The sequence below is a fragment of the Tursiops truncatus genome, chromosome 5, assembly GCF_011762595.2.
Source record: "Tursiops truncatus isolate mTurTru1 chromosome 5, mTurTru1.mat.Y, whole genome shotgun sequence".
Taxonomy (NCBI): Eukaryota; Metazoa; Chordata; class Mammalia; order Artiodactyla; family Delphinidae; genus Tursiops; species Tursiops truncatus.
In genome coordinates this window covers 108624813-108644376 of record NC_047038.1, presented here as the reverse complement: position 1 = coordinate 108644376, position 19564 = coordinate 108624813, and the positions used below count along the sequence as shown (strand labels likewise).

The window sequence follows — 19564 nt, the reverse complement described above, 5'->3', positions numbered from 1 at the left end:
CGGTTCTGAGGGGGGTGAGCTGAGGGAAGGGGCTGACCACAAAGGGGCAGCACAGGGGGTTCTGGGGGAACTCAGCTGCTCTGCATCTTAACTGTGGTGGTGGTGGCAGCTGCATAACTGTATACAATGCCCAGACGAACAGAACTATAACCAAAAATTTCAATTTTACTGTATGTGAGTTAAAAAATAATTTTTAATGTATAAAAAACAATATGCAATCTAAAAGAATGTTTAAGGAAAACTTGTGAGAGGATGTAACAATTTTAATCTGAAAGTTTGTGTGAGAAGGGACCACAGTTTGAGGTCAAATAATGCCAAGGTTGTCATTACCATAATAGTGAAAGAAAAGGTTAAAATTTAAATCTGATAATTAAATCAGAGAAAATTCATTATAATAATAAATATATTTTAGGAAAGCTTATCAATCCCTATTGCATTTTTAAAGAGTTCCAGAGGAGTTTTAGATTCAATAGTAATCAACCTCACAGACCTAAACATCTAGTAAAAACCCAAGTAATCAGAAAGACCTGAATGATAATGTTTTCTTTCTTTCTCTATTCTACAGAATAAAGATGGAAATTATGAGAAAATTAGATCATCAATTCCATAAAACAAAAATTAAACAGGACATGCCTGAAAACAACTTCTAGGGTTTATTCTATGCACAGTACATATTTAACTATTTTCCCCTACTCTCTCATTGCTATTGTTACAATGCTATCATCAAAATATACCTAGGACAAACTCCTTGGATAATCAAGAATTAATTTTTTTTTTTTTTTTTCGGTACGCGGGCCTCTCACTGTTGTGGCCTCTCCCGTTGCGGAGCACAGGCTCCGGACGCGCAGTCTCAGCGGCCATGGCTCACGGGCCCAGCGGCTCCGCGGCATATGGCATCTTCCCGGACCGGGGCACGAACCCGCGTCCCCTGCATCGGCAGGCGGACTCTCAACCACTGCGCCACCAGGGAAGTCCTATACTTAAACTTTTATATTTTTAACAAGACCTCCTGTCACACACAAAATCAGTAGTCAGCTACTTTCCTTCATGATGGTGTAGTTTTCAGCAAGATTCTGTGCAGAATTGTGTGGAGGCAAGATATCTGCTCCCAAGAAATACACTTACTGAGAATTTCCAGTAGGGAAAAAATAACCTTTATATAACACCAAAGTGGGGAAATACACCTATAAGTATGTGCACTTGCCGTAAGATTATGCATATACACGTGCATATAGTATTTACATACCAGGATATATTTTCGAAATGAATCGTTCATTCTGCAAGTATGAAGGTTGGGAGACAAGCCTACCAAAAACTGCCTCTTAAAAGCATTCTGAAGTTAACTTAATAATGGACTACAGAGTAGATTATTACTTGAAAGGAGAAAACTGTCTTTATTTCACAAATTTTAGAATTCCGTAATTTTTAGAGGGAAGAAGATGAGAAAGCATTCTCAAGCCTCTGAACATCACTTGTCATAAACTTTAGTTCACTGATGAAGAAATGATGAAGTTACCTGTGTCTGCAGAGTAGACTCGAAAACTCTTATCCCAGAAGCCACAGAGGAGAACGTAGCGGTTGTCCGAAGTGATGACAAAGCACTGGGAATGCACTTGAATACTTTGGTCTAAAAGGTCAGTGATTTGCCTCCTGTGCATTCCTGTATTGCTGGCTATGAGAACAGAGGAAGAAAAAAAAGCCTCCTAAACTCACATGCACAAAGACATCCCATAGTTTGTCATACTGGGGCTTGGGGCTGAGGGAGGAGAGACAATACATTCCAGGATAAGAATATCTGATCTTTAATATTCAATATAGTAATATTTGAAAAACCAAGTAGGAAAACACAATCTGATTGCCGGAAGAACAGGGGTAGCCAAATTCAACAGCTCAGTAAAAAATTCTGCCTAGAGGAAAGAAACAATAATACACTACAATTTTAAAATACATAGTATACAATTCTCAGAACATTCTATCTAGCTCTTGGGCAGGACCAAACTAGATTAGAATCTCCAGATCGCATCACAGTTAGGTTTGTACTTCTGACAATCTCATTACATCTACTGTCATGAGAATGGATTCATGTTGTGACAATCTATTACCTTTAACTTTCTGTCACAAGGAAGAGATACTAGAATATAAATGTCATATATTTGAAATATTGTAGCATCTTGTACTACTTTGGCTTTAACAGGTCTTTAATTTGACTACATGTGAACTCCCATTTCCCCTGTTTACAGCTGCACTTGCATGTAAGGAAAGGGTAAAATGACTATTTATTAAAGATACTTGTAATTGAAGAAGTCAAAGCATAGCACACTGCCACTTTCTTACTCCTGTAAGCAATAAAACAAGCCAGTCTGGCAGTGTGTTTTCAGAGCGCTACAGGGCACCTGAGATGGGCTTTGTCACGAGGCACAAGGTCAGACACAGAGCAACATCATGCACATGTGAAGAGTAATAATCCTCCAGAAATACACTATCAAGTGTGTCATTATCAGCAAAGGAATTCTCACTGAGATGCCTTTTTTGGCATTATGAAGCCAAACAGATAGAAAGCTTTGTTGCTAGTGATCTAAGAGTTATTTCTTCACCAACTTTCCATACAAATTATGGTTCTTACACTGCTAAAGAAACTTGATCATACCAGACATGAGAACAAACAAAATAAATTTCTGCCTCTGATTATTATGCTCTTTGTACCATAGTTTGCAGTTTTTTGGGGAAAAAAATACCATAGATGCACTGTTGGTAAAAATTAAAAAAAGAAATATATCTATGTTATATTCATTGTATGTAGTAACTAAGTTAGTATGGCCAATTCAACAGAAGGCTCAGAAAGTAATATGGAAGAAAAAAGTGTTCAAAATACTCTCCAGTCCTGTGCTGGAATACAGAGGAATAAAATATCCCTCGCCCTCATGGCATACGCAACACAGCAAACATATTCATATACATGTGAAATACTGCAAAATTCTGCTAGTGTCTCACTATACAACTTAACCATGTAGGATTATTAGATACTATTTGATAATAGGCTTCATATACTTTGGGGAGATTAATGGGCTAGTAAGTGATAGCAGTAGTAAAAAGGGCCGATTCTAGCCGAGAATCACTCCCTACCTCCTTCCACACAAAGGGAACTTGCTGGCAGATGAAAAAAGCTTTTATGTATCATAGTGTATCGTGGAGAGACATTAGCATCTCACTGCAGTGAAGCTGTGTGATACCATTTAGTTTTTTAATTCCAAGAAACCTAGCAATTAAAGACAAGATATGTAGTATTTTCTATACTGGTTACTACAGTTCTTCATTCCACGTGAAAATTATAACAATGTTTATTTTTGCCAATGTTTATATGACTTTCGCTCCTATGATACAAACTTTCACTCGTCGCTTTGGCATGATTTCCTGGGAGGACCTAATTTGACAGATCTGGGCATGTGCATAATTTTGAATTGAATGACCACAAAGTACCCATGGGTAAAGGCTGATGCCCCTTCAGCATTCAGATGATCTATTTTCCAAATAAGTGCTTACTTATAATTTAACATTGCAACCCCCCATCCATCCATCCATCCATCTATCCATCCATCCATCCATCCAATCGATATAATCTCCCAACTGCCTTCCCTTTATCTCTCTTTATTTTCTCTAGTAAACTTCCTAAGATTCCATACGGAAAGTATTTTTATTTGATGAAAATTAGGTATATTTGTCTAGATAAGCAGTCTTCAAACTGGGACATGCATATCCCTTGGGGTATAAGATTTCCCAAGGAACACACAGGCACAGATGGTTTGAAGGGAATCAATTTCTAGTTCCTCAACTTTCATATGTTCTCTTGCCTAAAACAGATTTGCCTGAGAACTCTCCTGTGAGTTTTCCTTTCTTACCTCCCTTTTTGCATGCTCTTGTTCCACTAGATAGAATTTTACTATGGTGCTTTACCCCAGGGTAAAAAAATCTCTTTTTTTACCCTGAGGTAAAGCACCATAGTAAAAAGGGGCCAATTCAAAATACTGATGTGATGCTGGAAGGTGAACGCCTAGGTATCAAATCATTCTGCAGGGCAGGTGGTTTCCAATTCATTGCTTCCTATAAAAGGGAAGGAGGATCTAATCATGCTGTCAATTGATAGATCATTAAAAATAAGTTTCAGTGATAGATTGTTAAAATGGTTATTTAATGATAGACCGTAAAAGTAATCCTTAATAATACATCACTCTGTGAATTTTTTCACATAACTCAGAAAGAGTTCAACGATTTGAATGACATTGTTAAAATAAGACTCTTTCCTTTCCCATCTATTTTCTTATGTGAGTAACATTCCTCAAAGCTTCCATCTATTAAAAAAAACCCAAAAGATCAGAACTGTTGACAAATTCTGTCTCATTCAGCAACAAATAATGTTTATCCATGAATACATGAACAGAAAAGCCCTATTCACTTCATTAAAGCTGTATCTCCTATTTCCAATAAATATGTGTTTTATGTTCAATAATATTTATTAAAATTTTAAATTGTAATAAGTGTGTATTAATAATATTTGTAATAACTCAATGCAGATTAACTTTTTGAGCTGAGCCTTATGGTCACAGGAAATTTCAATGTTTACATTTACATACATATTTTTATTGCTGAAAACAGTATAGTAGGGTAATCAATTTTCTAAAGTTAAAATAAAATTGTGCAAGGAAAGTACAATGAAAATATAAATTCAAGATGAGAAAGGAATACGTAAAATTTTCAAATGTTAAAAGCTTTTTCATGCACTTTTTAAAACAGAAAATGCTGACTCTCAAGTGACTTTGATATTTAGATTCTACTGGATGTATTTAAAATTTTATACACTATGCCAAAAACAATAACCACTGTAACTACTTAAACTTGTGATGATGTCACATTTAAACTTTCAGATGTCAACTTAAAAATGTGTGAGAAGGTACGTGGTTTTAAACAATTATTTTAGGGATACAGGAGCAAACAGTCTGAGGACCAATGATCTAGAGTAGGGAAGAAAACTATGGCCTGCAGGCTGAATCTGGCTTGTGCCTGGTTTTGTATATAAAATATTATTGGAGCACAGCAATGCTCAGTTGTTTATATATTGTCTGTGGCTGCTTTTGTGCTATGACAGCAGACTTAAGTAGTTGTGTCTAAGACCTTATGGCCCACAAAGCCTAAAATATTGACTATCTGGCCCTTTACCAAAAAAGTTCACCATGCCTTGTCTAAAGGGTCACAATTTCTGAATTAATTTAGACTTTATGCTATATGATATTCATTGTCAGGGTTTAAGACAATGATTCTATACTTCAGAAATCAGGCTTTAAGTAGCATAGCAAATGGGTTTTATTATTTTCCTGACTCTTAAAACTTTACCCAAGTGAGGATTTAAGTTTTTAAAAAATATACGGCAAATCGTATCTACTCAAAGCAAAATAAGATTTAGGAAGCAGGGTAGTAATTAGCCTTCATACAGATAGTTACTTCTTAGATTTCTGCTTATATTTGGGGAAATGATGACTTAGTTTTGAGCTTAAGGTTACTTTAGTTCATCTTGATAATTAATCTGCAAATGGTGGTCATTTAGCTCTCCACTGAAACAATGGTGTTGAAGACAAAAAAAGGTGACATACACAAAGGGAACACCTTGAATTTTAAAATAATCAATGAGCTTATTCATATGCTTTATCTGAAAACTTTAAAATACTAACAAATTTACTTGTGCCAGGGCAATTTGACAAAATTGCAGGCCAAACATCCATGCTAGTAGCACACCCCTGCAGCTAGGTAATTAAGTTTTTTATTCTAAAAGTTATTGACTAAAATCTTCAATATCAAGACTTAACACTCTTAGTGGGGCCACATTTGAAATCCCCACTATAGGCTGAAAAATGCTAAAGTGGAGATTTCAACTAACCTACTCAAAAAGCACAACAGCAATTATATATTCTAAGTCATCTGCTGCAGACAGTCATTTCATCCCAATGGCTCTTTTTGGGCTCCTCCTTTTTTCTTTTATTTTTTTCACCCTGAACAAATTTAACCTCCAATGGCAATTTATTGGGCTGTAGGACCCTAGGAAAATGAATACAAATACCTTAACACTGCCATTGGCTGGGCCATATATTTCAACTTTGAAACTGCTCTGCAATTGCACATTAATCCCCTCAGATTGAATGGAGCGTCCAGGAAGAAAGGACTGATCTCCTTTAATGATGAAACCCTGGCACTACAGTTTTATTTTTCTCAACACAGTGTTGCTAAGAACCCCACTGTTATTATGAAAATTTCCCAAGCAAAGAAGCTCCATCACATTACTGGTACACCAATTCATCATAACGAGCCTCGCTCCTGCTCATCAACAAGTCTGAGTGATGAAAAGATCCAATATTATCCTGACAGAACTTCATGCGCATTCTCAATCACACATTATTACAGCATCCATATTAATTTTCAGTGACACGCGTCCTAGGCCTGTTCAAATTAGGCAAACCAACGAGGGGGAGTTGATGAAATACCAGCATAGCCACAGCTCATTGCATTCCAATTTGCATGCAAATGGTTTATCAGGAAAATTCCATTCCCAGCAACCAGCAAGTGAAAAACAACTGTAATCTACACTTCAGGGCCACCATACAGAGCTTAATGAATCGCAAAGAGAGAAGGAAGTGACAGACCTATGAGAGGATCGATTTCCACTGGCAGCTGGCATGGCTGGTCTTGTAGAGCACCTTGATGAGCTGGAATTCACAAACGATAAAAAAAAGAAAGCATTATTTTTCATATACTAAACTACATTAAAATGTGTAAGTCGAATCTCACGTAGAATTGTTTCTAACCTCCAAATTTTTCATACAGTTTTGTAAAATTTAAAGAAAAAAAATTCCAGGTGCTTCTATGGCTAGCTTATTAAACATTTATTTTAGATTACTGCTGTTCTGAACATGTGCCATCAGCAGTGGCTCCAGTCCTAGGCCATAAGCTATAGCAGATGCTTCACTGGCAACCTCTGATTCTGCAACAAAACAAAATTAAGTGGTAAGGCGCACTGAAAACAAAATGTGACAACCATCTGCTGACTGTAGCAAATACTATTTTTTTGTTACTTCTTAAAAAGGCAGTTTTGAATGCTGCAGCACAAAGGAGCCACAAAAACGTCAATTTATGACGGAGAAAGGGAAAGCTCTAAGTCAAGGAGCATTTAATGTTTCATCCATCACGTAAAATCAATCAATTGAAAGTTTGAATAAAAATAAAGAAAGCTATCCGCAGATAAATGTTTTAGTTAAATGCATTTGGCTGAAATGTTTCCCTAAAGATCTGATTGCAGTTATAAAAAAACTTCTATTAATATTTAATATTTCCATAGTTTCAATTTAAAAATACTCTGAGAAGCAAATGAGTAACAAAAATCAATCCATACTAAGAACAGTTTGTTTAATTCTCAAAATAGTTCTAAAGGTTCAGATGTACTTATATTTTGTGATTGAAAAGAGATTCTGTAGGCTGTTTCCCTGTGAAAGGCAGAAGGACCTGAGGTGGAGAGGAAGTGCTGTGAGAAGCAGGAGTGACCACTGGCCAGCTGTGCAACCTTAGGCAAATCAGAAGCCCCAGAATGAAGGGCTTAGAATAGATGATCTTTTTCAGCTTTGTAAATCTGAGAGTTAAATTCTCGGTCCTTTTCCAAATGATTTTCCTCCAATAACTCAGCCATTCAATCTGGTCCGCATCTGCCTTTTATAGACTCATAAGCATTTAAACTACTGCTTGGTTGGTATTAGAGCTCTGCTTAATATCATCAGATACTAAGATTAAGATGATATTACTATCATCAGATTTTAAGAAGTCTTTCTGACTGTCCTTGAGGGGCTGAAAATAAAAATGGGATACATTCCAATGTGTTCATTAGATTAATTCTAAATTTCTGATGTTAGCACTTCCCCTGTTAGTAAATGCCAACTTTTCAAGGATTTTTCAATGATCTTTTGGAAGATCATTAATACTGATAAAATAACCTGAGTAAGTACAATATTAGCACTGAAAATTAGAGTTGAGTATATATAAGACATTAAAGTAGATGAAAAAAGGAAGGCATATGACTCCCTCTTTTACTGAAGGTATTGTCTTTGCTGATTACTAGCTCTGCCAGTAAGGAAATCACAGGGCACATACAGGGAATCATCGGGGAAAATGCACCACAGCCCCTGATTTACCCAACAGGGCCATTTACTTCCAGCAATACCAGTGCCAATCAACACCAATACCTTGAGAAGTTTTCGCTACGACTTTGAGAATCTGGGATCATAGAAACATTAAAACCAGACTGTCAGTGAAAGAGATTTAGGAGGTTAACTATCTTTGGTCATGCTTCAAATCCCAGTTCTGCCACTAACTGCCTGTGTGACCTTGGGAAAATTATGTTGTCTCGGTGTTTCAGATTCCTGCTCTGTAAAACAGGTTAGATGGGTTAGGTTGAACCACATGAAATCACCAATACCTGGCTTTCTGACCTACAGAAATGGCAATTTCAACCTAAATACAGAACCTACATCCTAAGGTTGTTGAGGGGATTCAGTGAGTTAATATGTGCGAAGTGATTAAAACAGTATTCAGAACCTACAAAATGCTCTGTAGACACTAGGTGTTTTTATTTTATTTTATTTTATTGTTTCAGAGGCTCTGCAAGGTCCTTTGAGTGAGATGGAAGGATAAAGATGATTCTTCCCCTAAATCAGGACTCAGACACTGCATTGACAGGAGCTAGCTGTCTAATGAACAAGCTATGGAAATCACAGAACCTCAGAAAAGAACCAGAATCTAAACTAAAAAAAACTGCAACATGAATTTGATATTCATTGAAAAAAAAGCTGTTAGGAAGTTTTGACATTTGTTTTAAATCAAGGCATACTGACAGGTAAAGGCAGCACAACATAGGATGAAAGATCAGATTTATGTAAATAAACATACCTGAAATGAGGCACAGATTTAACAAAATGGATGCTTAATATTTTTAGGTGTAGGTGTATTGAGAATTGGAGATCACATTGTAGAAAGAGAATCACCTGTGTATGTCCATATGTTATCATTCTTTGTAATTTATCTGGTGAAGAGTTGCTGTGTCGTACTATAAAGCCAGAGGATGGGGACAAAAACCACCAGTGACACAAGGTACAGACCCGAAGAAAGCCCACTAGGGAGAATTCTAGGCAAAGAATCGGCAAAACGTATGCAGTCTCCCAAGCTCTTACCTTACAGAAAAGTGAGCTTGGGCTCAGAGCAGGTGGATGTACCATATGTGGTACTCCAGCAGAGGGATGCGGCCCCCAAATCACTTTACAGATCTATAGAAAAGTGTGGAGTAGGGAAGAGAACAGCTGACAATCAAGTACTGATACTAAGGGGAGCCCAGGGAAATGGGCTTGCTCCAAAGGGGTGTGTCAGGAGCTCAGTCATGGGTGCTGAGGGAGAGAGCCTAACGACTAAGTATCAGCTGGAGACCTAGCAGCCCTCTGGTTGAGCCAGTTCAGTTCCTGCTGAGCTAGCTCATTGCTAGCCTAAGACTAAAGAGAGGGGTGGAGAGTGCTCAGGGCTTTCTAGCAGTTGAAAAGTTTTGTCCCTCCTCACATGTACTGTCACTCTGTTTAGACTGAAGAGGTTCTCAGAGCCACCACATCTAACCACCCAGGATAAGCATGGTTTGCAGGGGCCCTTAGGCCACACACACTGGTGCTTTTGCCAAGCTCTAAGGGTAACTGCACACAGCAGAGGTAGATCCTCTGGTGTGCACTGCAGAACACACCGTCAGCATGTTCTTCTTCTAACGAGTCGTATTTAGAGAAAGAAACAAACAAAAAAGAAATCACAGTTGTTAATCAAATTATAATCTTTGGTCCCAAAATATAAGTATGTCATTTGCATACACATTTACCTCTGTAAGATATGTTCGTTTGAAGAAAAGGGACTAAAAGGGCCTAATAATAGAGATACTATACCTGCCTTGATTTCTACCTTCTCTACTGTTATGAAATCTATTCTCTAATCAAATATCGCCATTCATTTCATTTCTAATGGCCAGGAAAACGGCTATATTTAAGAAATTCTGATACCAACCACAGATTCGTCATGATGCATACCTTATTACATTGCTGAACATAGTTAGTGCACCTACTTTTTGTCTGAACGTCAGTTCAATCCTGTTCCATTCTAAAATCTCTTGCATTTAATTTGGCATGAGGCCCTTGTTCAAGAATTTATATTTGTGCAACCATTTCAGGCATTACAATGGGTAGTGCTTTATGCACATTTTACAGATTTAATAACAAGTTAACAGACTATTAAAATCTATCTTTTAAAATTTCCTACCTAAAACAACGGCTTGGGAAGAAAAGCCTATAATCTCCAGGACTTTAAAAGATTTTCCTTCTGTAAAAGAAGAATTTCTAACTAGTGGCCAAAAGGAACAGTGCTAAATCCAGATCCCAACATTCCTGTTCTAATGAGAGACAATAAATCACGGAGGGGTGATCATAAAATTTGAGTCAGAAAACTTGGGTTCAAACCTGGCTCTGCCACTGACTTGCCATATGTGATACTGAACAAGGCAAGCTCCCTGGGGCTCAGTATCTTTACTGGTAAAATGTGGGCCTAGACTGGACGAACTCTCATGTCTCTTCAAATTTTGACTGTTTGTGATTCTGATGGTTATTTCAGTATCTTGCCATTAGTTACCCTAATTATTCAGCACTTAATGAAAGAACAGAATGTACTTATGGGTTTGTAGTATTTTAGCTGGGTAATTTAAGTGTTCTTTTTTCTATCATCCACAACAAATACTTCCATGCCATGTACAAAAAGGCACATAGTAGACAATCAGACGTGTTTATTGAGCAAATGAATAAGTGGAAAAAAGAGGAACATCTGATAAATAAATACATACTATTTATGGACACAACATAGAATATCATTATATGAGAAATAATATTTATCTCCAAGGAATAAAGAAGAACCACCAGATGCCAAAGAAGAGTTTATGTTTTTTTGTTTTGTTTTGTTTTTAAGAGTTTATGTTTTAACTTTTGTATTATATGCCTCAGAGGGAACTTCTTTAAACCTTTCAAAGTATGTTTAATTTTGATTCAGACTAATGCTTGAAAACTAATAAGCTTAAGTGTTGAGATATAATATATTTAGGTGGATATTAAAATATCTTGATACAGTGTTCAGCAGTTATACTATGCCTTATAAGGATATTTCTTTACTTACCCGGAAGGTTGTGCCACTTGTTCACGGCAAATAGCCTGTTAGCAGTGACTGTGATCACAGCGGGAGTTGCCAACCCAGGCTGGGTGTTGGCTGCCACATGAGTGACAGGGGAGTTGGAGGGGAACTTTAGAACCATGATAACATCCTGCTGAGCTTGGTCTGTGAACATCAATGGACTCTGCAGGAGGAGATACTGTTGAGTGGGCAAGACAAGATCCAAATATACAAGAAGGAAAAGACAAGGAAAGACAAGAAAGGGTGCAGGAAAAGAACAGGGAAGACCATGTTAACACAAGTTGCAAGTGAGAGCACAGTGAAGCAGAAAGGCTTATAGAAACAGCAATTAGTATTTGTTTGGTTTTCATGTATGTCATTAGTTGAATTTCTAGGTGATTGAAGTAAACTACATTAACAGAAACACTTTAAAAATCCATAAATTTTATTAACTCCCTTCCCCACCCAATTCCCATGAAGAACTAAAAGAATGATTTGATTTCAATTCTAAATAGGCAAAGTATTGGGGATTGTGTTAAACCATTCCAATTGCTATTATGTGTCAAGTATTGATACAAAAGAGAGAAAAAAAAAAGAAATGAGAATAGGCAATAAGGCACAAAAGCAAGCCATGGTAATTTCCAAAGATCATCAAAAGTTGTGCTGAGTTAGCATGAAGATTTTGACAACTAAATAATGAGATAATTAATTAACAAATATATTTAAAAATAATAGCTGTACAGCATGCATTATTACAGTAGAGAAATAATTTATGAATGTAATACACAAACTTAATTATAAAGGTGTTTCAAAGCAATGCATAATTAAATGTACTTGTAAAAACAATATATTTATATAGTGTACCAAGTCATAAACACTGCCCTATTATAATGCAAATGCCACTGCTTTCTGCTGCAGCTAAGGATAAAGAGAAATAGCTAGATGCGCCCCTCCCTCTTGGTAAAGAAACTAAAGCTCAAGACTTTTGAAAAGCAAAAAGTAACTGAAAATGTTAAACAAAATATTGTCTGTTCTAATAACTAGCAACAAAATAAATCTGGAAGACTACTAAGATTTAGAACATTCCTACAAACCATATGTCATAATCCGAGCCATACATAACACCACTCTGATTTACTGGCTTTATTTATACTTCGTGGTAGTATGCTCATACAGTAATTGCACTGTGCATTTTCAGCAAATCTGCTCTACCATGTCTATTTTCTAATAGCTGATTAGTATCATTCAGAATTGAAACACTTTGATGAAGTGCTTCTGGCTGCTTTCCTCTTGCCATATTTCAAAACACCAGGTATATGTAAATGTGTAGGCACATATATATAACACGTATTTATTCAGAACTGCTAATAAAAAATTAAATACATTTGCATTTTTATTATCAGTGCTTTTTAAAAAAAGTTATTAAGAGTACTTAGAAAAACATATTGCACTAAGAATTCTTATTTGCACTCTTTGCATAAAGGTGTAAATAAAGGCAACTAATAAGCTACCCAGACACCCTTCTAAGCAAGTGGCTAAAAGCCAATCAATATTATGAGTTAATCCTCCCTGGATGCTCATTCAATTAAAGGTGTCAGTAATGCCTCATCTGATGTGGCCTCAATTAAATCCAACTATCTGATGGTGTGAAAACACAGGGGGATACAGCAACAGCAGCAAAACCAGACAAATAGGCAGCCTTCGTGTGCCTGCTAATTACTACACCTGGTGTATATTATGGCGCATGCACTTAACGCAGCACGAGGTGGCTTTAATTTCTGCTACATTCGTGTGTGTGTGTGTGTGTGTGTGTGTGTGTGTGTGTGCTGCAGTGATGGTTGATGGGGGAACTCATGTGAATGGTAGTAAAAAACAATTAATAACATTTGGGTCTTTGATTTTTAAAACCTCTGATATCAATAAGTAACCTTTGCTATACAAAGAACCTCTTACACAGTTTTAAGGAATTCTGTGAAATTGGGTAAAAATGAGAAACAATCAGCCAACCACAAAATATCCTATAAGCTAGCTTTGACGAAGTTCTGGGAAAAGGAAACGAATGTCATTTCAAAACACCAAGCCTTACTTTTCAACTGCGTAGGTTTTTTAAAAAAATAATATTTACTGAAGTCAATTTATAAACTCCGAGAAAGTCAGACTAAAACATACATCATGAAGTCTCACTGAAAGGAAGTTGATACATATTTCTGAGCTTAACAGCTCATGTTGTAAATACAATTAGGCTCAAATTGAATAATTCCAATGTTTATGCCCTTAAAAAAACACAGGAAAATCTCTAACGTATAGGAAGAATGTCTTGTTTACATAGTGCCTCTAGTGGCCATCTCTTAGCCACATGGCAAGGACAAGCCCTTTTCCATAGAAAGCCGCAGACACCATATCCAGAACCGTCCCCTGCATCCTTCCAACAAGCTGTTTCTCCGGCTGTTCCTGTGCATTTCATCCTGACTAGGGCTCCCCGTGCAGGCAAGTAGCAGGAAACTCTTGGGAGCAACATCACATCCTTGGCTAGTGAGTATGGAATAAGGAACACTAGAAATAAGAAAAAGCCCAGCCCAGCAGAGTGGGCTAGTCTAGAGTCACAGTAACAGCTGTGGATGAGCGGGACAACTGGTCAAATAGGGGGAAGAGAAAAACCCCTCATCCAATCCTGGGTGCCTCTGTGAGCCCAGTATGAGGTAGTAGTAGGAAATTACTAGCCAGATTTCATTCGGTTTTCCCAGATACAGTATGCACTCGCTGACAACTCTGGTTTCTTTCTAACACACCTTTCTTTCCCACCCACATATGTATAAGAGGAAAAGCACAATTTGCACAGGTCTGAAAAGGGGTTCAGGTATTCGATTCAGAGAACGAGGATAATGGGAGACATGACCTCCCATCCTCAAATAAGCATGTGCCTTCCCAGCCTTGCCACCCTCGGGACAGTAAAGCTGATCCGCCTCAGTGAACCAGTCATCCTTTTGCCATGGAGAGAGGCTTGGCAGTAGGAACTCCCTCTTGGTCCCAGTGACCAAGGCTGTGCCGTGACCCAGGTAGAAAGTCAATGGAGCAGTGGAGGTGCTTCCATTAGCCAGCACCGCAGCAGCCTGCATCTCATTGACAAGCTATTACTAAAACTAATTCCAAACCCCACACATAAATCATTCTTACTATTTTCATGGCATTATCTTCCATTGTTCTTGCCAAATGTTCATTTTTCATGTAGTCTTTTCACTAAAGCTACCCTTTATGTTCTTTTAAATATGATTTCACCTGCTTAAAAACACTGAGGGGAAAGGTTATTATGCAAACAATTTTTTAAATGCTTGTAGTTTATAATAATGGTCAATTCACATAGAGAAAGAAGGGGGAAAAAGACTTGGAAGAAGAAAGAAGATGACAAAGAGGGCAAAAGGGGAAAAGACAGAGAAGAAGGAATTATGGAAAGAGAAAGGAAGGAAGAGAAAAGAGGGTCAGAGGCAGAGAGGACCACATCTGTATCCCTGGCCCTCTTGGCATCTAACAAAAAATTCTACCATTCTAAGCCACAACATGGAATCAGAATCCATTTTCAGTTATTCAGGGACTTCCCTGGTGGCGCAGTGGTTAAGAATCTGCCTGTCAATGCAGGCGACATGGGTTCGAGCCCTGGTCCGGGAAGATCCCACATGCCGCGAAGCAAGTAAGCCCATGAGCCACAACTACTGAGCCCATGTGCCACAACTACTGAAGCCCATGTGCCTAGAGCTGATGCTCCGCAACAAGAGAAGCCACCGCAATGAGAAGCCCACGCGCCGCAACGAAGAGTAGCCCCCGCTCGCCACAACTAGAGAAAGCCTGCGCGCAGCAACAAAGAGCCAACGCAGCCAAAAATAAATAAATGAATAAATTAAAAAAAAATTATTCATTACATTTATGGAAACAGACATTATATCCCCTACTCTTAATTTAAAACAGTAATGAGCAACCTGTTTTATTGAGGGACAATTCAAGAAAAAATACAATGCCTATCGCCTGTAGTTTTAAAATATGATTTTTGTTATGCCATTCAGTATTTGTTCCTATGCTGAATTTTCTTTATCATTAAAGTATTTCCCCCTGAAATTTCGGGAACCATAAAAGAGGAACAGCCACATATTTTACAGCTCTAGTCTATTTCCCTACTCCTGATTCTGGGCTGGCCTCTGACTGACTTGCTTTTGACCAATAGAATGCAGCATAAACAGTGTTATGCACGTTCAAAAGCAAGCTTCAAGAAGTCATGCCAAAGCGTTCTCCTGGAACACGGCTCCCACCATGGGAGTGGTCTGGGCGGACTTCTTTGATGATGAAAGACCACGTGGAAAGAGCGGTCTGGCGTCTCAGCACCTGCCCCAGCAGTCTGTGAGGGAGCCAAGGTGAAAGACAAGAAATGCCCATCTGTCCCTCAGAATCACAGGAAATATAAATCACTGTTTTATGCACTAAGCTTTGATGTATAGTATATCATCATCGTCATCATCATTTTTTCCTCCAAAGTCCCTGACTCTCAATAACATTTCCCACATATTAGGATTACTTCCCAAACTGAAATTCCAAAACTGAAAAACATATTGGGATGTAAAGAATAAACACAATAGGAAAATGAATCTAGACACTCATAGGATCAAACCAGAAAAGTTATCCATGTCTGGAGATTCTGTCCTAGAGTGAGGGTACGAGACAATTATGGACCTTTTAATTCTGCAACACAGAGCACAACCTGATGAAATACTAGAGCACTGGAGCAATGTCTGCTTCCCGAAGACTGCAGGAGAACAGGCAGTACTTGCTGGCTGTTAGCAAGTTCACAAACAGTGCATAAGAAGAACAGGCCCAGATGTGGTGGAGAATCTCAAGCACAATGAAAAACGGTTATGAATGTCAAGCAGGGTCTCAAATAGAGGCAAGAAATGAGGAGAGTGCAGGCAGCACTTACCGCTTGCATGGCAGAACCTCTGGGAGGATGGGGCTCTATGAGGAGCTGAGAAGGCGTCTGCCCAAAACTTCGGATTTGAGCTTCAACAGCCTGAAAAAGGCACGGGCAAGTTTGAGGGTTAAGAGGTGCTAATTACAGGCAAAAGAACCACAACTGTCACCTGAAAATGTCATTCCATACTTCTGGCTTGTTTCATGTTGGAAATCAACCTTGTATTTTCACAGTGGGGCTAAGCACCTGGTAGGGTATTTAGGGTGAGGTCATTCTTCACTACCGTGGAAGCTGTTCCTACAAAACCCTGCAGAACTTTCTCATCTTGCTCAGTGATAGGAAACAGAAACCAGCTATTACAATCAGAAATTGTCCTTTTTGGCTTCATCTCTTTCTTGCATTTTTTCCCTTGCTTGCATCATCCCTGATGACTACAGCTAATCTTTTACAGGTATAGAGAAAACCTACTGCTGCTTTGCTTCTAGGCCCCATCTCACCCTGGGAAGTAGAAAAAGAAATCCAGCACCTGTGAAAATTGCTTGATGCTATTACTTTTGAAGAGCATTATTGTTGACAGTCTCTTTGAACCTAAGTGGCTAAACAACAAAGTAAAAGCCATATGTTGTATCCAAGCATGAGAGGGTTAAACCGGGGACTGACCAAACACAAGAAACATGTGTGTGTGCCCTTTTCGAAAGATGTGTGCCCTTTGTTGTGCGCTTCCGACCATGGCTCTTCCTGTTCACCCAGCAGAGATGCTCACTTCCCAACCTCATCAAGGAAAACTGTTAAATGCCAGATGCGGTCACTGTCTGTAATGATTTTGTTTGTTTACCTGTTTATGCCTGTCTCCTCCCACTAAAATAAAGATCCATGAGAGCGAGAACCTTACTTATCTTCTTCACTCTTAGATCCCTAAATTGGGTGAATGAATAAATACTATAGTATGTGTGAGGGGATAGAAGGAAGCAAAGATACATAAAGATGACCTCAACACCCCACACACTCAGTATTCTTAACTTCTGGGCTAAAAGGATGAAGAAAACCTCTTTGTAAGGTAATATATGTTCATCATGCTATTTTTTAATCCTTAAGAAAATAAGTATTCAATTATTATATGCTCTACAGGACTGTAGGCAATTAATAAATCATAAACAGGGAAATATAATCATTATCCAGTATTAATTTCCTTTTTTTATTTGATAAGGATACCATTAGTAGTCCTTTACAATGACCTTTGAAGAAACAATGATAGCAATTCATTCATTTATGCATTCAATCATAATCATCAACTATGTATACAGCAGTATTAGGTGTCAATGTTTCTGCCCTTGAAGAAAGTATTCCTAATACAGAAAGCAGGGCATGTACTTGGATGGTTGAATAACAGTTTGATGCAGTCAGTCCAATAAATTCAAGGAATGCACTATGACTTGCTTAGGCAGAAAAGACTGAAAAGCACCTCTGTGAAAGCGTGTTATGGTGGAAGCAGCACAGGCTTTTAAGTCACACAGACCATGTGCAAATCCTGACTGCACAGCACTTATAAGCTGTGTGACCTAGGGCAAGTCATTCAACCTAAGTTTCAATTTTCTTCCTGTAAAATGTGGATAATAGTACCAACCTCATAGTGTTACATTAATGAATAAATGATATATATGTAAAAAACCCAGCAAAGTGCTTATTAGTACAGATTAGTCCCTCAAAATGCAGTCAACAAATACTCATTGAGGGGCTTCCCTGGTGGCGCAGTGGTTATGAATCCACCTGTCAATGCTGCGGACAGGGGTTTGAAAGATCCTGGCCTAGAAAGATCCCACATGCCGCGGAGCAACTAAGCCCGTGCGCCACAACTACTGAAGCCCACCTACCACAACTACTGAAGCCCACACACCTGGAGCCTGTGCTCCACAAGAAGAGTAGCCCCCACTCCATGCAACTAGAGAAAGCCTGCACACAGCAACGAAGACTCAAAGCAGCAAGATAAATAAATAAATTTATATAAAAAAAATACCCATTGAGGGCTGCTAACAACACCAATAACAAATATTTATTTAGTACTTATTATTGCCAGGAACTTTTCTAAGTGATTTTACTATCTTATATCATTTAGTCTTTAAATTGTATGATGTGAGTGCTTTACTGTATCCATTCTATAGATAAGGAAAATAATGCACCAAGAACTTAAGTATCTTGTCCAAAGTCACATGGTAATTAAACGGCAGACTCAAAATTTGCACCCCAGCATCTTGATTCTAGAGCTCATATGCTCAACCATTAAGCTACTCTTTCTCCTTATCTGTAGCCAGGGACTAGGCCAGGGCCTAGGGATAAGACTGAGCACACAAAAAACATGAGCTTACAATCTAACGACTGAATTAATAAAGTACCTCTAATATCAACATCATCATCATCATTACAGTGAACAAAGTATGTGCACACACAATTAGAGCAGCACGGCTAGGCAAGGGTTGGTTTTATATAGTAGGAGATAAGGCTGGTCTCAGACTTCAGAAACCAGAAAAGGAGCCAACAGGAAGTAAGGAGTAGAGATTAGGATCATTTCAGATCAGCACCTAAAACATCTTTTGATGGGGTAAAATCAATTTATGATCAACATCAAGGACAGTCTTGAGGAAAAAAATATCACAAAAGGGCAACTTGAATCCTAAGGTAGTCACAAAGAAGGACGTGGGAGCACTGCTCTTTTATGATATATGGATTTATGACTTGCTTTATGAATGTGAACCTTACGTCTCTTTTAAAAACAGTTAGCAAGGCCAGTGCCCTTTCCTTCGACTGCTGCTGCCTTCGGGAGTCCCCACCCAATAGCCCACATGCATTTCCCCCCATTAAAAAGAAGGGGAGCAGGCAACAGATTGCTTCCACACTGGGCCTATGGAGTCAGATGGTTCAGAGTGCTAATCTTGACTTCACCATTTATCTGCTGCATGACTTTGAACAAGTAGCTTAATCTGTTTCCCCATTGATAAAATAAAGATAATAATAATAATGCCTAGCTCATAGAATTGTTTGGAAAATTAAATAATACATATAAAGTGCTTAGCATAATACCAAACACATAAAAGGCACTAAATAAAATGCTGTATTATTGTTGGGTTTGGGGCTCAGCACGATCCCCATTTAACACAGCTAAAACAGAGAAGGAAGAAATGCTTCAGGAGTTTACAATGACCGTGATGATGATGAATACATTATTGAAAAAAACTGAAATCGGGCTCAGGATTTCAAAGTATCCTGCAGGGCTAAGTGCCCAGAGACAGGGAGATCTCCTTGGAGGTTCAGAGAGCAGTCTAAAACATAAGGAACTGTATACCTCAGTACTTA

The 19564-nt window shown here is 38.2% G+C and overlaps 1 protein-coding gene across 4 annotated transcripts in view; it reads right to left on the bottom strand.

Annotated features, from left to right (window-relative positions):
* LRBA (LPS responsive beige-like anchor protein) overlaps positions 1-19564 on the bottom strand; it is a 727902-nt gene that overhangs the window by 31816 nt on the left and 676522 nt on the right. For 3 of the 4 annotated variants that reach the window (XM_033857307.2, XM_033857305.2, XM_019926564.3), the window contains 4 exons: positions 16226-16315; positions 11272-11464; positions 6687-6749; positions 1517-1672 (listed from right to left, as the gene is read on the bottom strand). In XM_033857307.2, the coding sequence (XP_033713198.1) occupies positions 1517-1672; positions 6687-6749; positions 11272-11464; positions 16226-16315 (502 nt within the window). The remainder of the gene's footprint in view (positions 1-1516; positions 1673-6686; positions 6750-11271; positions 11465-16225; positions 16316-19564) is intronic. The other variant, XM_033857308.2, reaches the window with a different exon arrangement.